The following is an 18,570-nucleotide window of genomic DNA, read 5'->3' as shown; positions in this document are numbered from 1 at the left end:
GTTTGACGAGAGGCACCAACAGTTGTGTACATTTAACATCTCTCTAAAACCTGACCGTGAACTGGCCTGACCTTTGGTTCGCTGCGTATCCGTGGCTGGTGACTTGGCAGAAAACAAGAAAAACTTGAGGGCTGGAAGGAGAGCCGAGCAACAAACACTTCTTTGCACGTAAGAAAGAGTGCATGTGCTGAAGTACTGGACATAAGTAGTTTTGAGGTACTTGAACTTTTGCATAGTATTACCTTTTTATGCTACTTCTTCCTCCCGCTCGACTGTATTTACGAGGGCAATATTTCTGGCGTTTCATTCACTAGATTTATTTGTAGTTAACAGCTACTTTACAGGTTGAGGTTTTATTAAAGTGGTGTTTCTCCATGCTTCTCGGGGAAATATTGTACTTTCTTCTCCGCGACGTTCCTCTGACGGTGCCAGTTTTGTTAACATTACCGTCTGCTTCAAGTCCACTTAAAACTGTCTCCAAATGCGTGGCTTTTGAACATTTGAGATTAAGTGAAAGGATTAAGTGATTCTTCGTGGGCTGGGGACAATTGCCCCCCTTCTCGAGCTAATTAACCCTTCAAAAACCATCTTCTCATCATCACCGTGCCTACTCAGCAGTATACTAAGTAGCTGAAATACCTCGACCTTTAACATGCACAGCTGTGCATATTCAAGCCACAGCGACGTTCATCTAAACATTGTGCTAATCAATAAAACACCAAAAAGCACCATTTTAACATGCAATGACTGTTTTCTCATAAGAGCTAATACTTTTGGAGAAGTGAAGTTCTGAATACAGTGATTTTGAGTGCTTTTACCGAAAACGACTGAATGCTCGGTTCGCTCTATGCAGAGATATTTATTGGGCGACAGTGGGGAGATGAACGCGTGCACGCCGTAGCGTTCATTCTTAGCTGCTCTTTCCATTCGCTGCTAGTTTCCCTTTTTTTTTTTTTTTTTTTGTTCTGCAAAAACTGACGGTGAGGTTATCCATTTCATTCATCCAGGTGAACACGTAACAGAATGGATCCTAATTGTCGCTTTAGCCCGAGCGAGAAGGCTTTGATAAACATGACACAGTGTCAAACGCAGCGGCGGCCCATTTAATGCTGGTTTGCTTGGCCTCCGCCATGTTTTCCCAAGCTGAGTTGCAGTAATCAGGTCATTTGTCATAATGACAACCATTAGGGGTGATCATCGTCACACAGCAGTCAGGCAGACAAATCAGGTGCTGTTTCTCCGATGCTCATCAGACACACACACACACACACACACACACACACACACCGCTTCCCGGCATCTTATCAAAATGCCGTATCCCTGAACAATTATGTTAAAGTCAAATTTATTTGAAGCTATTTTTTTTTTTTTCCCCTAGGTGAATCTGCTACCAGAAACAGTGTCTGATTAATCAATTAGAGGATCAACAGGGACTTAAATTACAGCAATTTCGATAATTGATTTATCATTTAACCAATAATGACTAATGGTAGCTCCTTGTTCATTTGGAACGGTAAATAGACTGTTTACTTGTAGATATTTGAGGATGTTACTGCTGCTGGGCTTTGGGATCTGTGATAAACCACCACACTTGCTTGGGAAAAACACTGTATTTTCATTGCTTACAAATAAAAGCCATATAAGCCTGAGACATGAGCGAGGGGAAAAAAAAAACAACTTTATTTACAGTACTATTGTATTTCCCGCTGGGGAGTCGTTTTCTGACCGATAATGTTGATATGGGGTCGCAGAGCAACACAAAATGAAGTCACTGACAGGCTTTTAGTGAAGGCAGGGCAACATTCTGATATCTATCATAAATATTGTCTGAGAATGACATTGTAAAATTCATTTTAAGTGATAGCTTTGGGACATTGTTGGGTGAAATTCTCTTAATTTCTCTGCTCATTGGATTTAACCGCTTAACTTTAGAATTGAGGGTTTATTTATGGTTAAGTTGCCTCTGAGTCATCTTTCAAAGAAAATCAACAATATACAAAACATAAAAGTTGAATGAATACCAACAAATTACCTTTTGAAAATTGGATATAAATGATTATATTTGCAAGCAGAAACAAGGAAATAAACAAAAAGGCCTTAGAAAAAAGAAAAAAAATATGTACAATTATTTATGTTAAAGTTTGGATGGCTGATGCTATGGCAGACAACAATCTGCTGGTTGAATCAGAAGACATTTCATGAATTCAAATACTTTCCACTTATTTTCAGTGGGTTGTATTTTTGCCATGTGATTCCTCCTGCCGATGCAGATCTAGTTATAAATATCCAAATTAGGGGAAACAGCAGCTTCTGAATGTCATGACCTGCACGGTCCTACACCTGGATCTTCAAGCCCAGTTTTGGTCGGTGGCGTCACAGCGGAAACTCTGTGCTGTATCCAGGTCCAAAATCATTCATCTTCTTCATCAGTGCTGCTTTCACCGCACTGATCTTTTCATCCAGCTCCGTCAGACTGCAGGCCTGGGGAAAAGAACCACAGCCAATGGGTTACAGCCATAATCTTTCTTTTTTTTTTTTTTTTTGACTGTTACTGTGATTTTATGCTTGTTCTGAGAGTCATTTGTTGCAGATTTTTTTTGTATATAATGGTTTGTTTGGTTAATTTTAAGACTTTTTTTTTTCTGAAGTTCAAGCTCTGAGGCCTTTTGGACAAATTCAACAAAAATAAGTTTATTTGAACACAAACTATTTCCACCTCACTAGGATAGGTGTCTGGATCCAGTTACAAAACGTCTATCACTGTTTTCAATGTCAAAAACAATTCACTTTGAGATGTCACAGCCACAGCATAGATACAAATATATTGTCCAGTTACATTTGGCATTTTATTTTTAATATATTAAGTGCAGCGATAGAATCCAGGAAGAGAAAGACAGCTAACCTGAGCAGGAGACGTCTTCGACCGTTTGTGTAAATGGCTCTGTGAGAAAAAAGTACAAGTCACAGTTTCATGTTAGTCAAGTCTCCAAAAGACTGAGGCAAATAACTCTTCTTACTTTTAACCTTACGCGTTTGTCAAAGTCGATAAGAGAAATTACAGAGTCACCATGAGACAAACATGGCCTTGAACACCAAACAGCAAGTCCTGGAATTCTTTCAATGCACGGAGTCAAATAAAAAAACAAGGGCGGTATGATGATTCCTTTGTTTAAAAAAAAAAGGAAGGAAGAAAAGAAAGCCGTCAAAGCACGGCAAAATCAAATTGGCGATAGGAACAATGAGTCAAAGTTTGAATCCATTTGCAGTGAGTATCTCTTTCGGACACAGTACTTCCACACCTTTACTTAGTGAAAAATAACTATATAAATAAGGCCGGGAGGGCGGCATCAATGAAGTTTAAACACTGGTCAAGAGTAGCTTAGTATGTTACTATATTACAATTTAATTCTTATACACTGAGGCCAAAATTTTCAAATAAGTGTGTCTACTTTTGTATTAAGAGAACTCCAATATTAAACGTGTGATTTTCAGAAATTTTCACATTAAATATCTAACTGTGAATCCCCAAAGGTTTGTTCAATTTGTGAAAAAAAAAAAAAAAAAAAAAAATTGCTGTTAACAGTTCAAAACATTATTCCTGAGAATGTCATCCAACCACGTGCGCCTTTAAGCAAACAGCAAACTACAGCATTTTCACAAAAAAAAAAAAAAAAAAAAGAGGGGAAAAAAAAGTGGTACTTCGAATATAAAAGACCCCATCAGTTTATTCAAAGACACTCGACATCTCTTGCTCGGCTCACACAAACATGCAGCGAGTCAAAAGCGGATGGAGAGCAGCACACTCAGGGAAGCAGCATGCTGTGCTGAGAAATACCACCGTGAAGAGACATGCAGCATCTCAAGCACACTTACTCAAGATAACTAAACACATGCCGGACAGACTCCTCCAGGATGGGAAATTAGAGTCTCTGTGACTCGGCTCCTGTCGCTGCCGTGGAATATGAAGTCCAATAAATTCCTCACTGGCCCCCTTTAAAGCTCGCGCTGTTGATTTAAAAAAAAAAAAAAAAAAAAAAATCAAGTGCGGGGACGTCTCGGTTCTTCGAGACATCCGTCCGCAGTCGACCGAACGGTATCGCCTATCATACCGCGTTTCATTATTGATTCGAATAAACTCGAGGGGGGAAATATAAGGGCGTCTCACCTCCGGGTAACTTTGTAGAGCGTTACTACTATATTCTTGTGAGGATGCCATTTTGTTTGACACACCATCAAATGTCTGTGTGTGTGAGTTCAAGAGCCACTTCAGACCTAAAACCCTGGCATATTCAAATCTTATGGGACACTCATGTCATTCCATAGGGATTTTTTGTTAGCGAACAACAAAACTTGTAAACCATAACCTTGGCTGTCTTTCCTTCCTACCTGTACTTAAGAGTTTTTAATGTCCTTGCTTTGACATCGCAACCAAAAGTCATCTTCGAGAAAATGTCAAGTTTCAAAAAAGGAAGGTAGCTACAACTAACTGATCAGTTATTTGGTTTTTTTTTTATATGGAAAATATTCATTTCAAACGATTTTATATGACGCAACGCTAAGACTAATACCGGTAAATTGATGGGACTCTGTAAATATTGTGTGTTCTAAACATTATCTAGTAATATCCCCTTTACATTTCATGGCCGCGTTCAAAATCTGTTCATCTGCGAGTCCGAGCTGACGCAGCAGACCCCAGTTCAGCAGCTCAGCTTTGCTCGCGGCGAAGCATCGATCCGTCGGCCCGTTTCATTGGCCACTTAGCTCTGATGCAAGCACTGCAGCGGTGGTGCATTCTAGTTTGCACAGGAACAATGCCAGGCCCCTCTCAGTCCATTCACCTGCATGTGCACATCCCATTATGCCGGTTTCCGACAGACCGCGGGGTTGAGTAGGTGGAATATTTCCTTTTAGAAGCTTAAACTAAAGTCCTCATAGATGTTGTTTAACATTAAGAGAAATATGTCCTTGCTGACAAAGAACAGGCTTACATGGTCAGCTTTCAACCGGATTAACCTTGAGTTAGATGAAACACAAAACATTAGCCACCAGCTAGAACCACTAGCTTTTTGAGGGACACTGCACGCCACACTGTGCACATGCAGGGTTGCACCCCAATTATGCTGGTTAAATTCTTCTGTAAACTGCAGGGTAGCTGACAAATACAGTTGTGGATTTGTCTCTCTGCTCTTTCTAATAAATATCAATAAATGTCTTTATTAAAATACTTTTTTTTAAAACAGGCAGACGCTCTTCTCACCGCAGCATTTAAATGTCAATATCAAACAGCATCCAGCCCTCGGACCATGAACCCAGCAATGGTTATGATATCGAAGACGTGTGTTTTACGTGCACCTTGAACTGCGCGTGGAGTTTTGGATTACTTTTTTTGTGCCTCCCCTCCATCGGCATTGTTGGAGAGGTTTTTTGTATTAGGGACCCGGTAGGCGTGAAGCTGAGCCCGAACTCGAGCTCTTTTCTTGAATGCGAACACTGTGTACTGAACCCTGGCACGGGATCGCCGAACCATAAAAAGGTACTTTTGAGCACGGCTCACAAGCATTCGGTTATCGTTGTCTGCTTCCCTCCTGAGTGCCGTGAAGGATTTGACCTCATAAATATTCAACTCTCCCGTTGTAAAATAATATCTGTGGTCTGTAGTCAAAGAGGAAGACCTGATGGAAATTTGGGGAAACGAAAACATGCACACCCATCTGGATATTACCCCGAACAACCCTGTCAGGCAAAGTGGAAAGCAATCATACTTTAAATAAACATCCCTCAGAGTGGTTGCCTCATTCCTGTTTTTGCCTAAATACGGCTTTGTTTCATTTTTAACTCCTAAAGCCTCAAACGCAGGGAGGTCTTTATGTGACACCTTTATTGTAGCTCATCTGGACTGAGCGTAATGTGCACTGCCTCGCCTTCCCCACTGGTGCGGGTGCCCGATGACTGAATCACGCTAACAAAACAACTAGTAGCAAGCGTGATTTTCTAACTCGACTGCGCTGAATTTAAACCAATTAAAAAAAAATAAAATTAATGACTTAATCATTACAATATTTCTGCAATATCCGGTATATCAGATGATTTGCGGCAAGTGCGTCTGGTTTGTGGTCAACGTGACACACATGCATAATGGGTGAGGCATGGTGGGAGCACTTGGGACTTGATTAGTGTGTTAATTATGAAAATGCCATGTGTATAATTTGTTCTTTTGTGCCAGACTGAGTGCTGGTCGTGAAGGAGTTGGTCAACCACTTGTGGACCGAGAGTTTTACTTTTCTCGGAATCTGAGCAGAGAGGCTGACGAGTTCTCCCACGAGAGGAAACACCCAACGCTCTCGTTCTCGACGTCCAACTCATTGGTTTCGCTCCGAAACATGAATACTGAACGGAATGAACGACTCAATGAAGTCAAAATTGGTCAGCGGGTTTTAGGAAAGAATAACTGTGCAATAAATGCTCCTTCATTTATTTCCATGCCAAATCTTCTAGGCTTCCCTTTTGAATGATATTTAAAGATTTATTTTTTTCCCCTCTGAGACAACTGATGAGCAAGAGACTTATTTTGGGCAGGGTAATATATCAGAACATATCAAATAAATGTGTTGTGGATTTTTGCTTTTCGGTATTATCTTCATCCAATACTCTTGCTTATTCAGAAAATCATGTTAAAATACTAATGGGCTGAGCAAATGGAAAGTGACTGATTTTTCAGTATCAGTGTTTATCTGAATGGTTGGTTTCTACACTGAAGCGGATTATCCTAGTATATCGCAGCATTATATGACAAGCTTGGGATTAATATGATACTTTTTTTTTTCAAAAATATAACACAGAGCCATCGTCCTGGTTTAAACTAGACTTTTTAAATGTTTAAATTCAATTTGGACGCCAGTCCTGCAAGGCCGCAGCTTGCTTCTATCCGCAGCAGCTCTTCGATACTGGTTCGGCATCTCTTCGGTCCAAAATTGATAACTGCTCAGCAGCCCCCCCCCCCCCCCCCCCCTCCCCTCCCATCGGAAGCATATCCATTAGTGCGAAACTCCTGTATGAACTGTGTGACTAATCATTTTTAAGTGCTAAAAAGCAAAAACACTCACCATGGACTGAAAATACTCTGGTGAGAGTCCCTCCAACTCCAGGATACGATCCTCTAGTTTCTTTAGTCTCTGGTAGACGCTCAGTGGAACAGGTCCTGCTGTGGAATTGAACATGAAGGACCTGAATATGGATGTCTTTACATGACAAAGGGGCTCAGTAAGTGCTGAGTTAGCGTTTTTTTTTTTGTTTTTTTTTTTCGCGTAATAACACTATGTCAAGTGATCCTTCAGCAAGCTGATATTACTTCAGTTTCTTCGCAAGATATCAAGCGTACTACGGTATTACTGAAACTCAAAAATGAGGGCGTCCTTGTCTTTCCGACCTGTGGGGAGTTTAAGGTGAGTCTCCATGTTGTTCAGCCGTTCCTCTATAGCCAAGTTTCCGCAGTCCCCGGCAGCCAAACCCCTCTCCTGCTCCGCGGCCTCGCCTTGGCCTCCGACACACGTCTGCGGCCCGTAAGTGTTAACCACCCTTGAAACTGTCAAATCCAGAAGAAGAGGATATAAAGACAATATGTCACACAAAAGGTTAACCGCTATTTATCAACCTGGTGTATTTCTGACAGCGCTTTTAGCTGAGTTGATAATACTTTGCGTGCTTGGAACCGTTATGCAACGTGGTCCATTATAGTACACATCAGGTTCCCTGAAAAAGGAGCCAATTTCGATCCCAAAAATATGAAATCAAAAATGAAAATCATAAAACTGGCGCGTGGCCGAGACAATTACTGTAGCATTTTACAATGAACAATATTTTTATTGATCACCCTGAGGTCGGGAAATGACATTTCGCCTTGGGTAATTTTGTGCCGCCAAGCAAAGCCTTCACAGGCAATCACGCTTTATCTTGTGATCGTAACACTACCTTGATAGCATGATATGTCATAAAACAGCCAAAATATGGGAAAATAAAGGTGATTTAAAAAAGAAAAAAATGGTTTGGGTTATACTTACCCATCAGCGTGAAATTAAACCAATAATTATAAATCAACATTTCTAATTTACTTGATTTGATGTTTAACAATCATTAACCTATGGGTTTTAAAAGGTAATAAGTATCATGATTATCTTTAAGAAATGTCACATTGACATTTATGGCAAATATTTATTTACCTACCTTTCACGTGGCTCTTAAATCCTGGGTAAGGAGTGAATACTGCATCTGTTCTGGCACAGCTGTTTTCTAAAGGGGAGAAAATTGGATTTAGAACGTAATTAGGAGTTCAAGCAAAAATTTTAATTAAACATGACTGGTTTAAAAAAAAAAAAAAATCACAGATTGCTGCATCTTGTTAATGCTACCTTTAGTGTGTCCAGTTTTCTATTACAAGGCTCATAGGCAGGCTCAGAATTAAAAAAGGCGCTCTGTCTGATGTTTTTCTGGGCTAAGCTGGTTGTGTGTGTTAGCTACTTCAGCAGCACTCTTGGAGCAGTTCAGCCTGACCTATCGCCTGTGGAAATCAGCTCTCTCCCAAACATTGGCAATTTGTGTGCAGGCTCCCTCTCCACCCTTCCCCCAACCTCTCTCCCATTCTCACCCTGATTGCAGTCGATCACGTTGCAAAACTCGCGCACATTGTTTTCATTGATCTCCATCTGCTTTCGCTCCATAAATGCAGATATTCTCCGTTCAATCTGGGGTTACAAAAGAGAGTCAACACAGATAATGGGACACGATGGATTGACTACATATTGATGGATGTCAAGAATGCAGACTGCCTGTAAGTCCAGTTAATGCTAATGAACTGGGGCAACAGGTGGCGGCAATTTATACGCTATGCAGTAAGATATGCAATAGGAGGTCATTCCAGGTAAGCCAAAAAATTTGAATTGCTTGCTCCCGTCACATGATAGAATATGAATACTGTTTGCTTGGCTACCAAAATAAATGCACAACAGAATGGGGCCTCTTGTCCTTCATCCACATGCAATCTCAGAGTAATGAGCATCCACTTCATAATCCATCAAGGACCTGGCCCTCTCTCAAAGTCCTCCAGCGATGCGGCCTGTTCTACCCAACCATAGCACTGAGAGACCCCTTATCCTCTACCCACCTCGACTTGTCATGTCTTTGCTAAGCATTTGCCTCGCAGCCGCGCGTTGGGCATGTTCTCAGCAGCAATTACTTATGATTATACATTTGTCTGACAGAGAGTAGAGAGGGCTCTAAAATTGTCGCGGCCTGAACAGCTGACAGATCCGATGACTGCGACCGGCTCACCTCTGACTTCCCGGCGCTGATCTGTACCATGACACGATCGTCAGCTGCCGCCTTGTTTTCAGCTGCATCCAAGCACGGAGGGAAGCATTCGGACGGGGAGACTGTGTGGGGATGTGGAGATGATGGCGCGACACCATCACCTGGCGTATCGTCCCTTGCGAGTAATGCACTAATGTGGTCATCAGCCAGTATCTTGAGACTCTCTGAAACTGTCTAAAGGAAAAAGCAGCTTCCTTAGGGCTAGCGGGATATCGCATCAAAACACAACTTACAACTTACCGAAAGTGCAGACCAAGACGCAAGCAAATATCAAAGTGCTATGCTGAAGTCTGACCAATATCTTGCTTAGCCTGTTTATCGGCAAATCATGTGAACAGGTAGCTCAGTGGTAGAGCACATGATCCTGTGTTCAATCCCCGAAATCTCCGCTGTAAGTCGCTTTGGATAAAAGCGTCTGCCAAATGACTGAATTCTATTCATATGTTGACCGTTCATTTAAGTAAGCATTGGCCATTCCAGATCAATATTCGTACAATATGTTCAGTAAGCATGATTTTATATTCCAAGTAAGCATCCAGTTGGACACAAACATTGTTAAATGTAAAGTCCTATCATACGAATTAGACAGCGATGACTACTGACAGCTGTTATTTTTAACTGAGTTGTTAACTAACCAAAACCTAACATCTACATAATGTGACATTTACTATCATTCGACCTCGACATTTGTGGTTTTTAAGTACAAACTTAAATTTTGACAGCAGCTCAATTTTCATTTCCATCTTAACATTTTCTGACTTTGTGCTTGCCTTTCAGAAAAGAAAGTAATGTCTTGATGTCCCATTGATTTAAATGTTCAAATTTTTCAAATAATGAAGTGAAATTCTTAGGTTTAATTGGCAACAGGCGCAGCTGGTTGTTACAGATTATTTGACGGTAACTTGTTTGAGATGAGTTTGACAACAACAATTTTGAAACTCTGCTCAGACATTTCAACGGTGTCAAAAAAAAATAATATATGGTTCATAAAATACTATTTGGGAAACTATATAAAATACATTTTGCTATCAGTACCATGTAGTTTATACGTATATAATGTCAAAAAAAAACCTAGTATCTGAAATCATTTGTAATGACTTTGCAATATATTGATAAGGAATTACATTCAATATTTATCGAGTGACAAAATGCATGGAACTAATGTGAAAACTGGCAGCCCCATTACCTGTAACTTGGTGATATGCTGCTGCAAACAGCTGTACACGTGGGCGGCAGAAGGTGAAAGAGGACAAACAGCATCATTGTTGACCTCCACTCGCAAAGCAGCATCACCTAATTTGAGCTTCAAATCAAACACAGGGTGAAAGCTTTATAAAATTTGACATCTACTAAAGTTGTACAACACAGATGAGTATAGTATCAGGTACAAACAACAAACAACATTTGTACTTTACGGGAGTGTTACCATTTTTTGAGTTTTTAATTTTAGACATGGCTGGATGCCAGGAATTTAATGTGGAAATGAACCCAGACGTTTACCTCGAGTAGACGATTGTTGTCAGTATTAGAGCAGTTTTGCTTTAGCCTCACTAAAGATATCTTCCAATCATGGCTCTCATGCATTCAATTGACTGCTTGATAAAGTTAAATTGAATTCTAAACATATGTTTTTAGACATCACATATGACTTTTTTCTACAAAGATAGTACAGTGCTCAAAAAAATAAAGGGAACACTTAAAAAACACATCCTAGATCTAAATGAATGAAATATTCTTATGAAATACTTTGCTCTTTACACAGTTGAATGTGCTGACAACAAAATCACACAAAAATGATCTATGGAAATCAATTGTATCAACCCATGGAGGTCTGGATAAGAATCACACTCAAAATTAAAGTGTAAAAACAAACTCCAGGCTGATCCAACTTTGATGTAATGTCCTTAAAACAAGTCAAAATGAATCTGTGTTGCTTCCTGAGTGGACACTATCATTTCACAGAAGTGTGATTGACTTGGAGTTACATTGTGTTGTTCAAGTATTTATTCCCTTTATTTTTTTGAGCAGTATATATTGTAAAAATTAACATACTCATGAGGTGAATATTTGCAAAGATCGGTGCAAAACGTTTCATTAGGTCTGGATGGTATGAATTGTTCTGCAGGGCTGAAATTACATAATCATGGTATTTTTATCCTCAGTTCATCTACAACATAGCTTGCACTTTTCCCCTTTAGGAAAATTATGGTCAGCCAGATTTCAAATTGTATTTATAATTTAACAGCAGCCATGATTTACGGATTAAACATTTATTCCGCAGGTAATGTAATACCTGATTGTATCCCCCCCTTTCAAGAGAAAAATGTTGAAGCTATTACGGCATACGGCGCAGACCATCCTTGCAATCTAACAGTGTACAAACTGAGCGTAAATCCATACCAAAGCTATAGATGGCTTCGTACGAGTTTAAGTGGACTGACGGACAGTATAATCTACAGGGAGTCATTTTTAAAGGCCTTTCAAGAAACCCTTGCAGATCTACTTTCTCGCCAAGGTGATGGGAACTCCGCCTGGATGCCGGGAGATGTTGACGATGCGTAGCAAAACTGCGCTAATGCTACAAACATTAGCATTAGGGGTAGGCTAGCGGGCGCGGCAGGTTGTGCAAACGAGAGCTGCTAGCTGTGACTACTCGGCTAACCGAGCCGAACCAACCTCCTTTCCGAAGTCTGCCAACAGTGTCAGTATCACACGCACACAGTCCGTGTAGCTGGACATCTTGTAGGGTTCATTAGGAGGAGCGCTACTCCCACTCAGACTCATTGTCTCCGCCATTGCAGCTCAGGGTCGAGGAGGGAGGCTGCGCGCTGATTGGTTAGAATCTGGGGACAGCATCCTACGTCACGGAAGCATGCGCAGATGAGCTCAGCGAGCACTCGACTGACGTCAGATTCAGAGCGAATGATTGATTGACAGCAGACGATTTCAAGCATCATTTATTCATTGTTGAACGCTAATCGATTACATACATGTTTGTGTCTTTGTTTTTTAGTATTTTTCCTTTACAATCTATCAAAATTCGATCGAAAACTACACTGGTCTAGATTTTTTGCTATCACTTAAAACACACTCTAGCAAATGAGACGGTTAAATTCTCTGACCAATGATTGTACTATTTTATACTTATGTATAAGTATAATATATATATATATATATATATATATATATATATATATATATATATATATATATATATATATATATAAGTTATTTATTTTCAGTTCTTGTGTAACAGTGGGAACTCTTTATTTTTTTCTTAAATCTCCCTTAAAAAACACCTTTTAAAGTATAGCTTTCTCATGTTTTATATATTTTTTTAGCTTTTGTTGACTGGAAATAGATTAATCATGTGTATTAATAACAGATTTATTTGAAACATTTAGTATTTGTTTTGCTCATTCACTTTTTTGGAAGTTGTATACAATGCCTCACTCAAAATTGGTTAATCTATTCCTCCCCACAAACTTTAAATATTCAGCTTCTTAGCCAAACTGAATCTTTGTACACTGCTGAGATTAAACTGTTTCAAGGTGATCAGCATCATTAAGAATAAGAATAAGAATAAGAATATGAACAAGAATAAGAATAAGAACAACTTTATTTATTCCGAAAGAAATTGTTGTGCCTGAGTTACAAGAAAAATATAACAATAATAAATAATAGTAGACAATTGTATAAACAGTAAGAAAAAAAAGGGGGAGACTAAGAAATACAGTGTTAGAAATACTTTATAAGATAATTTTAAGAGAACAGATCAAATTTGAAAAAACTTGCAAATTTGCATACAAGATGTTCCCAGGTGAATTCAAAATTTATAAATCGGTATAAGTTTTGCCAGTTCTGATCTATTTTGAATACAGACTGTAAATATTCTGCATTTTTTCAGCAGATGTTTACATGATTTAAAGAGCAGAGTGAAATTTTTTCATCAGGAGTAAAAGGTCTCCTTTTGACAGGATACAGATTCAAATTAACTGACTGCATATTAACAGCATCAGACTTTTTTTTTTTTAAGCTGCCAACAACTGTGAATAACAAAACTACATTATTTCGTCATCCAATAATTTCATCTGCAATACAGAGCAGGAAGAGTCTGCATCGTCTACCTGCAGACTGCATTGATGCCAAATAAATGCCAGATTTCAGAGCTACATTTAACTGTATAGTCAATGACTTTCCAAGCAGGAGAAAAAGAATGGTCTCTCAATTATAAGAACATTGTCCCTTAGACCGAGGCAGCCTGTGCAGCAGGGTGTTGGGATGGGAACCTGGCCACAATGGCGTATTTTTCCGCGTTGAGTGACTGTGGGAAAATCTCCCCGCTCTATTCAGACATTTTCCCCTTCTTTTCATATAATGAGGAAAGAGACTGATGAAGGCAACAACAGAAAAAGAACAATTACGGGCGATGAGAAAGCACAACCACTCAGAACCCAATAATGTCTGTGGAAGGGTTAATCATTTTAGGAAAGGGTCTGAGGACAAGTCTTTTAGTTTAATTCAGCTCTAGGGTGATATCCCCCCCCCCCGACACACACACACACACACGCACACACACACACACACACACACACGCACACACGTACACACTCACCCCTTTGCTGAAGGAAAGGAACTGTAACTCCTGAAATGGTTTAACATGCTGAGCCACTGCTGCATGTTCACACATTAAAAGAAGTTCATACATTTCAAAAAATGACCCATTTAATATGCCTTAATGTGGCCGTGTGATTATAATTATTATTATTTGAAACAGTCTGGATCTTTGATTACCTGTGCTGAGATTAACGGATCCATAAAATTACATTTGAAAAACATTTGACTTCTTACAGCTTTGCAATCAGAAAAAATCAGGCTGTGACTCAAACCCGCTGTGATTCTCTTTTGGCTTCTTTCATTTGAAAGTTTAGAGTGAATCAGCAATATCCACAATACCACAACACTTCCATTATTTCCAACACATACAAGGAACCATTAAAGAAACTATTAAACTATATACTTATATGTAAATATATATATATATATATATAAATAGGTGTGTGTGTGTGTGTTTGTGTTAGTGTGTATGGATGTTTACATATATGTATTAATATGTATATGCATATATGTATTTGCATAATTGTGTGTGTGTCTATACACATAAATACATATATGTATATATGTATCTATATACACACATATGTATATATGTGTATATATATATATCCACACACACACATATATATGCATATAAATATATATATATTTACAAACATACATACATAAATACACATACTCATATATATATATATATATATATATATATATATATATATATATATATATATATATATATATATATACACACACATGGATGTATTTTTAAAGACCAATTGAAAACTCTTAGCCATATATTGAAGGAGTTCAGGAGTTAAGGAGGGTCTCGATTTATTTCTGAGCATGTTTTCATGGAATACAGGACCCAAACAAGGCAAACTAAGTCAGATATTGATAGTTTTTAAAGCTTGTAAGTGTAAAATAATTTATGCCCACAGAGTTTTGGAGTGCAATGCAGAAAAAAATAATCTATGCGGCAAGTGTGTAGGCGCAGTTTGAACTTTAAGGTTGAGGTTGCAACTAAACTCTTGTATTATACCTTATATAATACAAACTTATTCAACGGTGAAATGAGAGATAGTATGATTTTGCTTCACATTTAAACACCAGTGTAATACCAGCATTTGAATAAAAGATATTCAACCTTCAAATATTCATTTTTTCTTGTCATGTTTATCGTACGACTTTTTCCTTTTTTAATTTTTATTTGTGGAAACACTTTTCAGGGCAGCGAGGTGGCGCAGTAGTTAGCATTTCAGCCTCACAGCACGAATTCTGGTTCCTTTCCAACAGGGGACCTTTCTGTGTGGAGTTTGCAAGGATTTCCCCCCACCGTCCAAAAACATGCAGCAGGTTAATTAGAAAAACTGGGGAAAATTTGCACACATGTGCCAACGAGAGAGTGAACGGCGCTGCAAATGAACAGTTTGCGATCGAATTTTGACCCGCGAACGAGCCTCAGTGCTCGAACTGGCTTTCCATATTGTTGCGTAGCGGCAGTGGCACGTGCTGCTCCTTGTCGTTTGCGGCGTTCCCCTGTTATTACGCTTTTTGTGCTTTTTCTTTAGTAAATTAGCCCTCGTTATGGCTCCCAAAAAAGTTAAGAGTGCTAGTGACGGTGATGTCAAAAAGAAAGTGAGAATTACAGTCGATCTGAAGAAGGAAATTTTAGCTAAACGCGAGCATGGTGTTCATATTACTGATCTGGCTAAGTCCATCTGTACAATCCTGAAAAACAAAGATGCGCTAACGGAGACGGATGTGGCTAATGGGATGACTAGGTAAACAAAGCAAAAGGTGTCAAGTCTTAGAAGAAGTGGAAAAGTTATTTTTAATTTTGGATTAATGAAAGACAGCTTGCTGGAGCGTTGACGAGGGTCAGAAATGCGAGAAGGCTTTACTTTTGAATGCTGGTTCAGTGAAGGACACGGTGAGTACAAGTGCTTTAGGAAGAGAAATAACACCAGAAATACAGTAATAATTAAGGTTATCTTTAATTCCTTTGGGTATTTTTGCCACAGAATAAATCCATTCAAAAGTTTCCAAAGAGCACAGTATGTTTTTCGGGGGCTGAAGAACGGATCAGTGTGATTTAAATTGATTACAACGGGGAAAAAATGGATTCAGAGTCAAAAAGCAAATTCAATTTGTCAGCAGAGGTTCTACTGTATCCTTCAAAACATCTCAAAGTCTCCTTACAAACGGGTGGGGGGGACTTTGGGTTGATTGTAAAAAACAGTCAAGGTGGCCATGGTGGGGATGGGGGAGCAGAGGGGGGGGTTGTTGCTGCCTCTTTGCCTCCGTCACATCAGCCTCCTGCGGGAAAATAAAAGGCTTCCTGTTCTGCTCCGTGGCGACAGATGATGTTGACGGAGTATGAGATGGAGTATAAGCCAGGAGGGCTGATAATGTTGGCAGGGTCTTGTCTTTCTTTCAAACAATAGCTGCAGTTCAGTGTCTATTTTTGACTGCGTGGGTAATACTGAAGGGCTAAATTTTATCCTAAATTTTTGCTTGCATCTCATTTTAATCATGCCCTGCTGCACAGACCCTAATCTTGAAACTAACACTTTGCTTTAAACTATGAGGCAAAGAGTTTTCCAGCATGGAGCATGAATTCTGATTCTAATGAAGTATTTCCGCTACATCTAACTGCAACGGTAAGGGTGTTCAGTGATGCCCTGAACCAATAAAAGCCTAATTAGTCGGGACAAATCTTGCAGAGAGTTTTCACGACGGTTGTTCGGCTGTCACAAGTGTCTGAACAAGTTGGCATCAATCCAGCCACTAACCGTTGAGAAGTTTCAATCCGCACCGGCGGAAGCGGCGGATTGACATTTTTCAGCACCGGGGGGTCGACCTATCGCGGCCCGATCATTTAACTGCTCACAAAGAAGCAAAACCGGCTTCGGTAAAAGTCGCAGTGATTTAATATAATGGGGAAAACACGGCACTCCTGCGCAGCTCTACTGTTAGTCACCAGAGTAGAGCAGCATGTTATTGCTTAAAGCCACTTGTGATTGTGAAGAGCATTAATAATATGGACAAAGCGCTAAGGATCCTCATAAAGTTATTACCTGGCTTTTACCTCCACACACTGCTGTTCCCAACACGTTCCAATCAACCGGGAGGGATGCACGACCACCGACCCTCTCCCACCACCCTCAGCATGCAATTGCTTAATCAGCTTAGCACAGGTTCCCATATGAAGTGATTTAAGTGGTCTGATGGCTGACCTATATTTAAATGCTTTTCCATTACATGCCCTTGACAGTCTGCAGGTCATGTTGTCTAAAGAGATCTCACTAACTCAACTGGTAAAAGAAATTATCAGAAATAATCCATATACTTGTGTGTGTGTGTTCACAGTCAGTCAAAGTGTACATGTTTGTCATGTTTGTCAGATTTAACTGAGCAAAGAAACTGATTTTGGATCTTTTGAAAAACCCAACTACAAATTTCAGGGTGTATATTTGATGAGTTTTCTCCTATTTGCAGTGATTTTTTTTTTTTTTTCTTTTTTTTTTGAGGAGGCACTGATGCTGTTGAAAGCCTGGCTCTAATTCTCCTCTCTAATTCATCTGGTTGAATGGGGTGGAGGTCAAAGGTCAGGGCGCTACTCAAGCCAGGGCGGTTCCTATACACCCAAACATCTCTTTATGGATTTGTCTTTGTACGCCAGGGGCGTTGCCATATGGGAAGAGACCCTCCCCATATAGTTCCCACAAAGCATTGAATTTTCAAAATTGTCTTGGTAAGTTTCCCCTTCAACGCAACTGAAAAACAAATCCAAACTTTGCTGTGATTCATGTCAAACTTTCCTGCCAGCAGTGGGCCCAAGATTTCTCTATCAGAAATTCAAAATTACTTTCAAATTGAGGATATTTTCGCTGCCCTACAGACCAGCGGTGCCGCCGCCGACCGGTCTGATACTTGCTGAAGTTGCACGCCGCTGCTCGTGCCATGAAACTCCTGCAATATAAACAGAAATGAACCTTTAGCTGCTGCCTGAAAGGTAAAAGAATTAAAATTGGGACGTCCGCGCCGTCGCAAGTTGGTTTGGAGGGCCGAAGTTTGAATCCTTCAGTCGTTGATGCTGGTTTTTACCGCTTTGCTTTGCTATAGTTTCCACATCTATCTTCAATAAGCCCACTGGGGTTGGGAGCTGCCAATCAAAGAAAATTATATTTTCAGAATCCCCCCCCCCCCAAAATAAATGTTTATTGTGTATAACAGATGCTGCTTTTACACACAAGCCCATCACTTTTGCTCTTTACCTAAACACATTTTAATGTTTTTTTCTGTATAGTCAATGCAAAAAAAATGCAAATTGTAAAGCTTTGAAAGCATTTTTTTTTGTTCCCTTGTTGAGCTTTTTTTTTCTGAATTACCGATGATTTATTTTTCTTCTCACGATTTCAAAACAACACTGAAGATGATCACAAGAAATATTGTTGTATGATATAATAAGAGAATTGTCATCACAGATAAGACATCTCCTGCTAGCTTTTGAACAAATTATTGACTTTTTATTGTCTCTACAATAATGTCTCAAATGTTTTTTTTCCTATATGACCTTCGACCACATTG

General features: G+C 39.5%; 1 protein-coding gene across 2 annotated transcripts; it reads right to left on the bottom strand.

Annotated features, from left to right (window-relative positions):
- Nucleotides 1–1,657: 1,657 nt before the first annotated feature.
- mbip (MAP3K12 binding inhibitory protein 1) lies at nt 1,658–12,173 on the bottom strand. 2 transcript variants are annotated; one of them, XM_086156917.1, is made up of 9 exons: nt 12,040–12,173; nt 10,550–10,666; nt 9,325–9,537; nt 8,642–8,738; nt 8,221–8,286; nt 7,427–7,582; nt 7,104–7,201; nt 2,903–2,941; nt 1,658–2,481 (listed from the first exon to the last, which is right to left on the bottom strand). In XM_086156917.1, exons 1-9 carry the CDS (start codon nt 12,157–12,159, stop codon nt 2,374–2,376), a joined length of 1,014 nt encoding a protein of 337 aa, XP_086013043.1. In that variant the 5' UTR covers nt 12,160–12,173; the 3' UTR covers nt 1,658–2,373. The 2 variants fall into 2 exon arrangements, with proteins under 2 accessions (XP_086013043.1, XP_086013054.1); XM_086156928.1 differs by having other exon boundaries at nt 7,104–7,198.
- Between the last annotated feature and the right edge of the window lie 6,397 nt (nt 12,174–18,570).

Source organism: Fistularia commersonii, chromosome 1 (genome assembly GCF_037954325.1).
Source record: "Fistularia commersonii isolate RoL2024-O1a breed Wild chromosome 1, RoL_Fcom_v1.0, whole genome shotgun sequence".
Classification (NCBI taxonomy): domain Eukaryota; kingdom Metazoa; phylum Chordata; class Actinopteri; order Syngnathiformes; family Fistulariidae; genus Fistularia; species Fistularia commersonii.
This window is presented reverse-complemented; position numbering and strand designations above follow the sequence as displayed.

Bases quoted from the DNA above. Each gene is read 5' to 3' on its own strand.
- mbip (XM_086156917.1), bottom strand. From the start codon at position 12,159: ATGGCGGAGACAATGAGTCTGAGTGGGAGTAGCGCTCCTCCTAATGAA. The intron at 9,538-10,549 runs GTAATGGGGCTG...TTTTTCCTTTAG, and splicing joins AGCATATCACCAAGTTACAG to ACAGTTTCAGAGAGTCTCAA. The intron at 2,942-7,103 runs GTGAGTGTTTTT...TTTTTCTCACAG, and splicing joins CAGAGTATTTTCAGTCCATG to AGCCATTTACACAAACGGTC.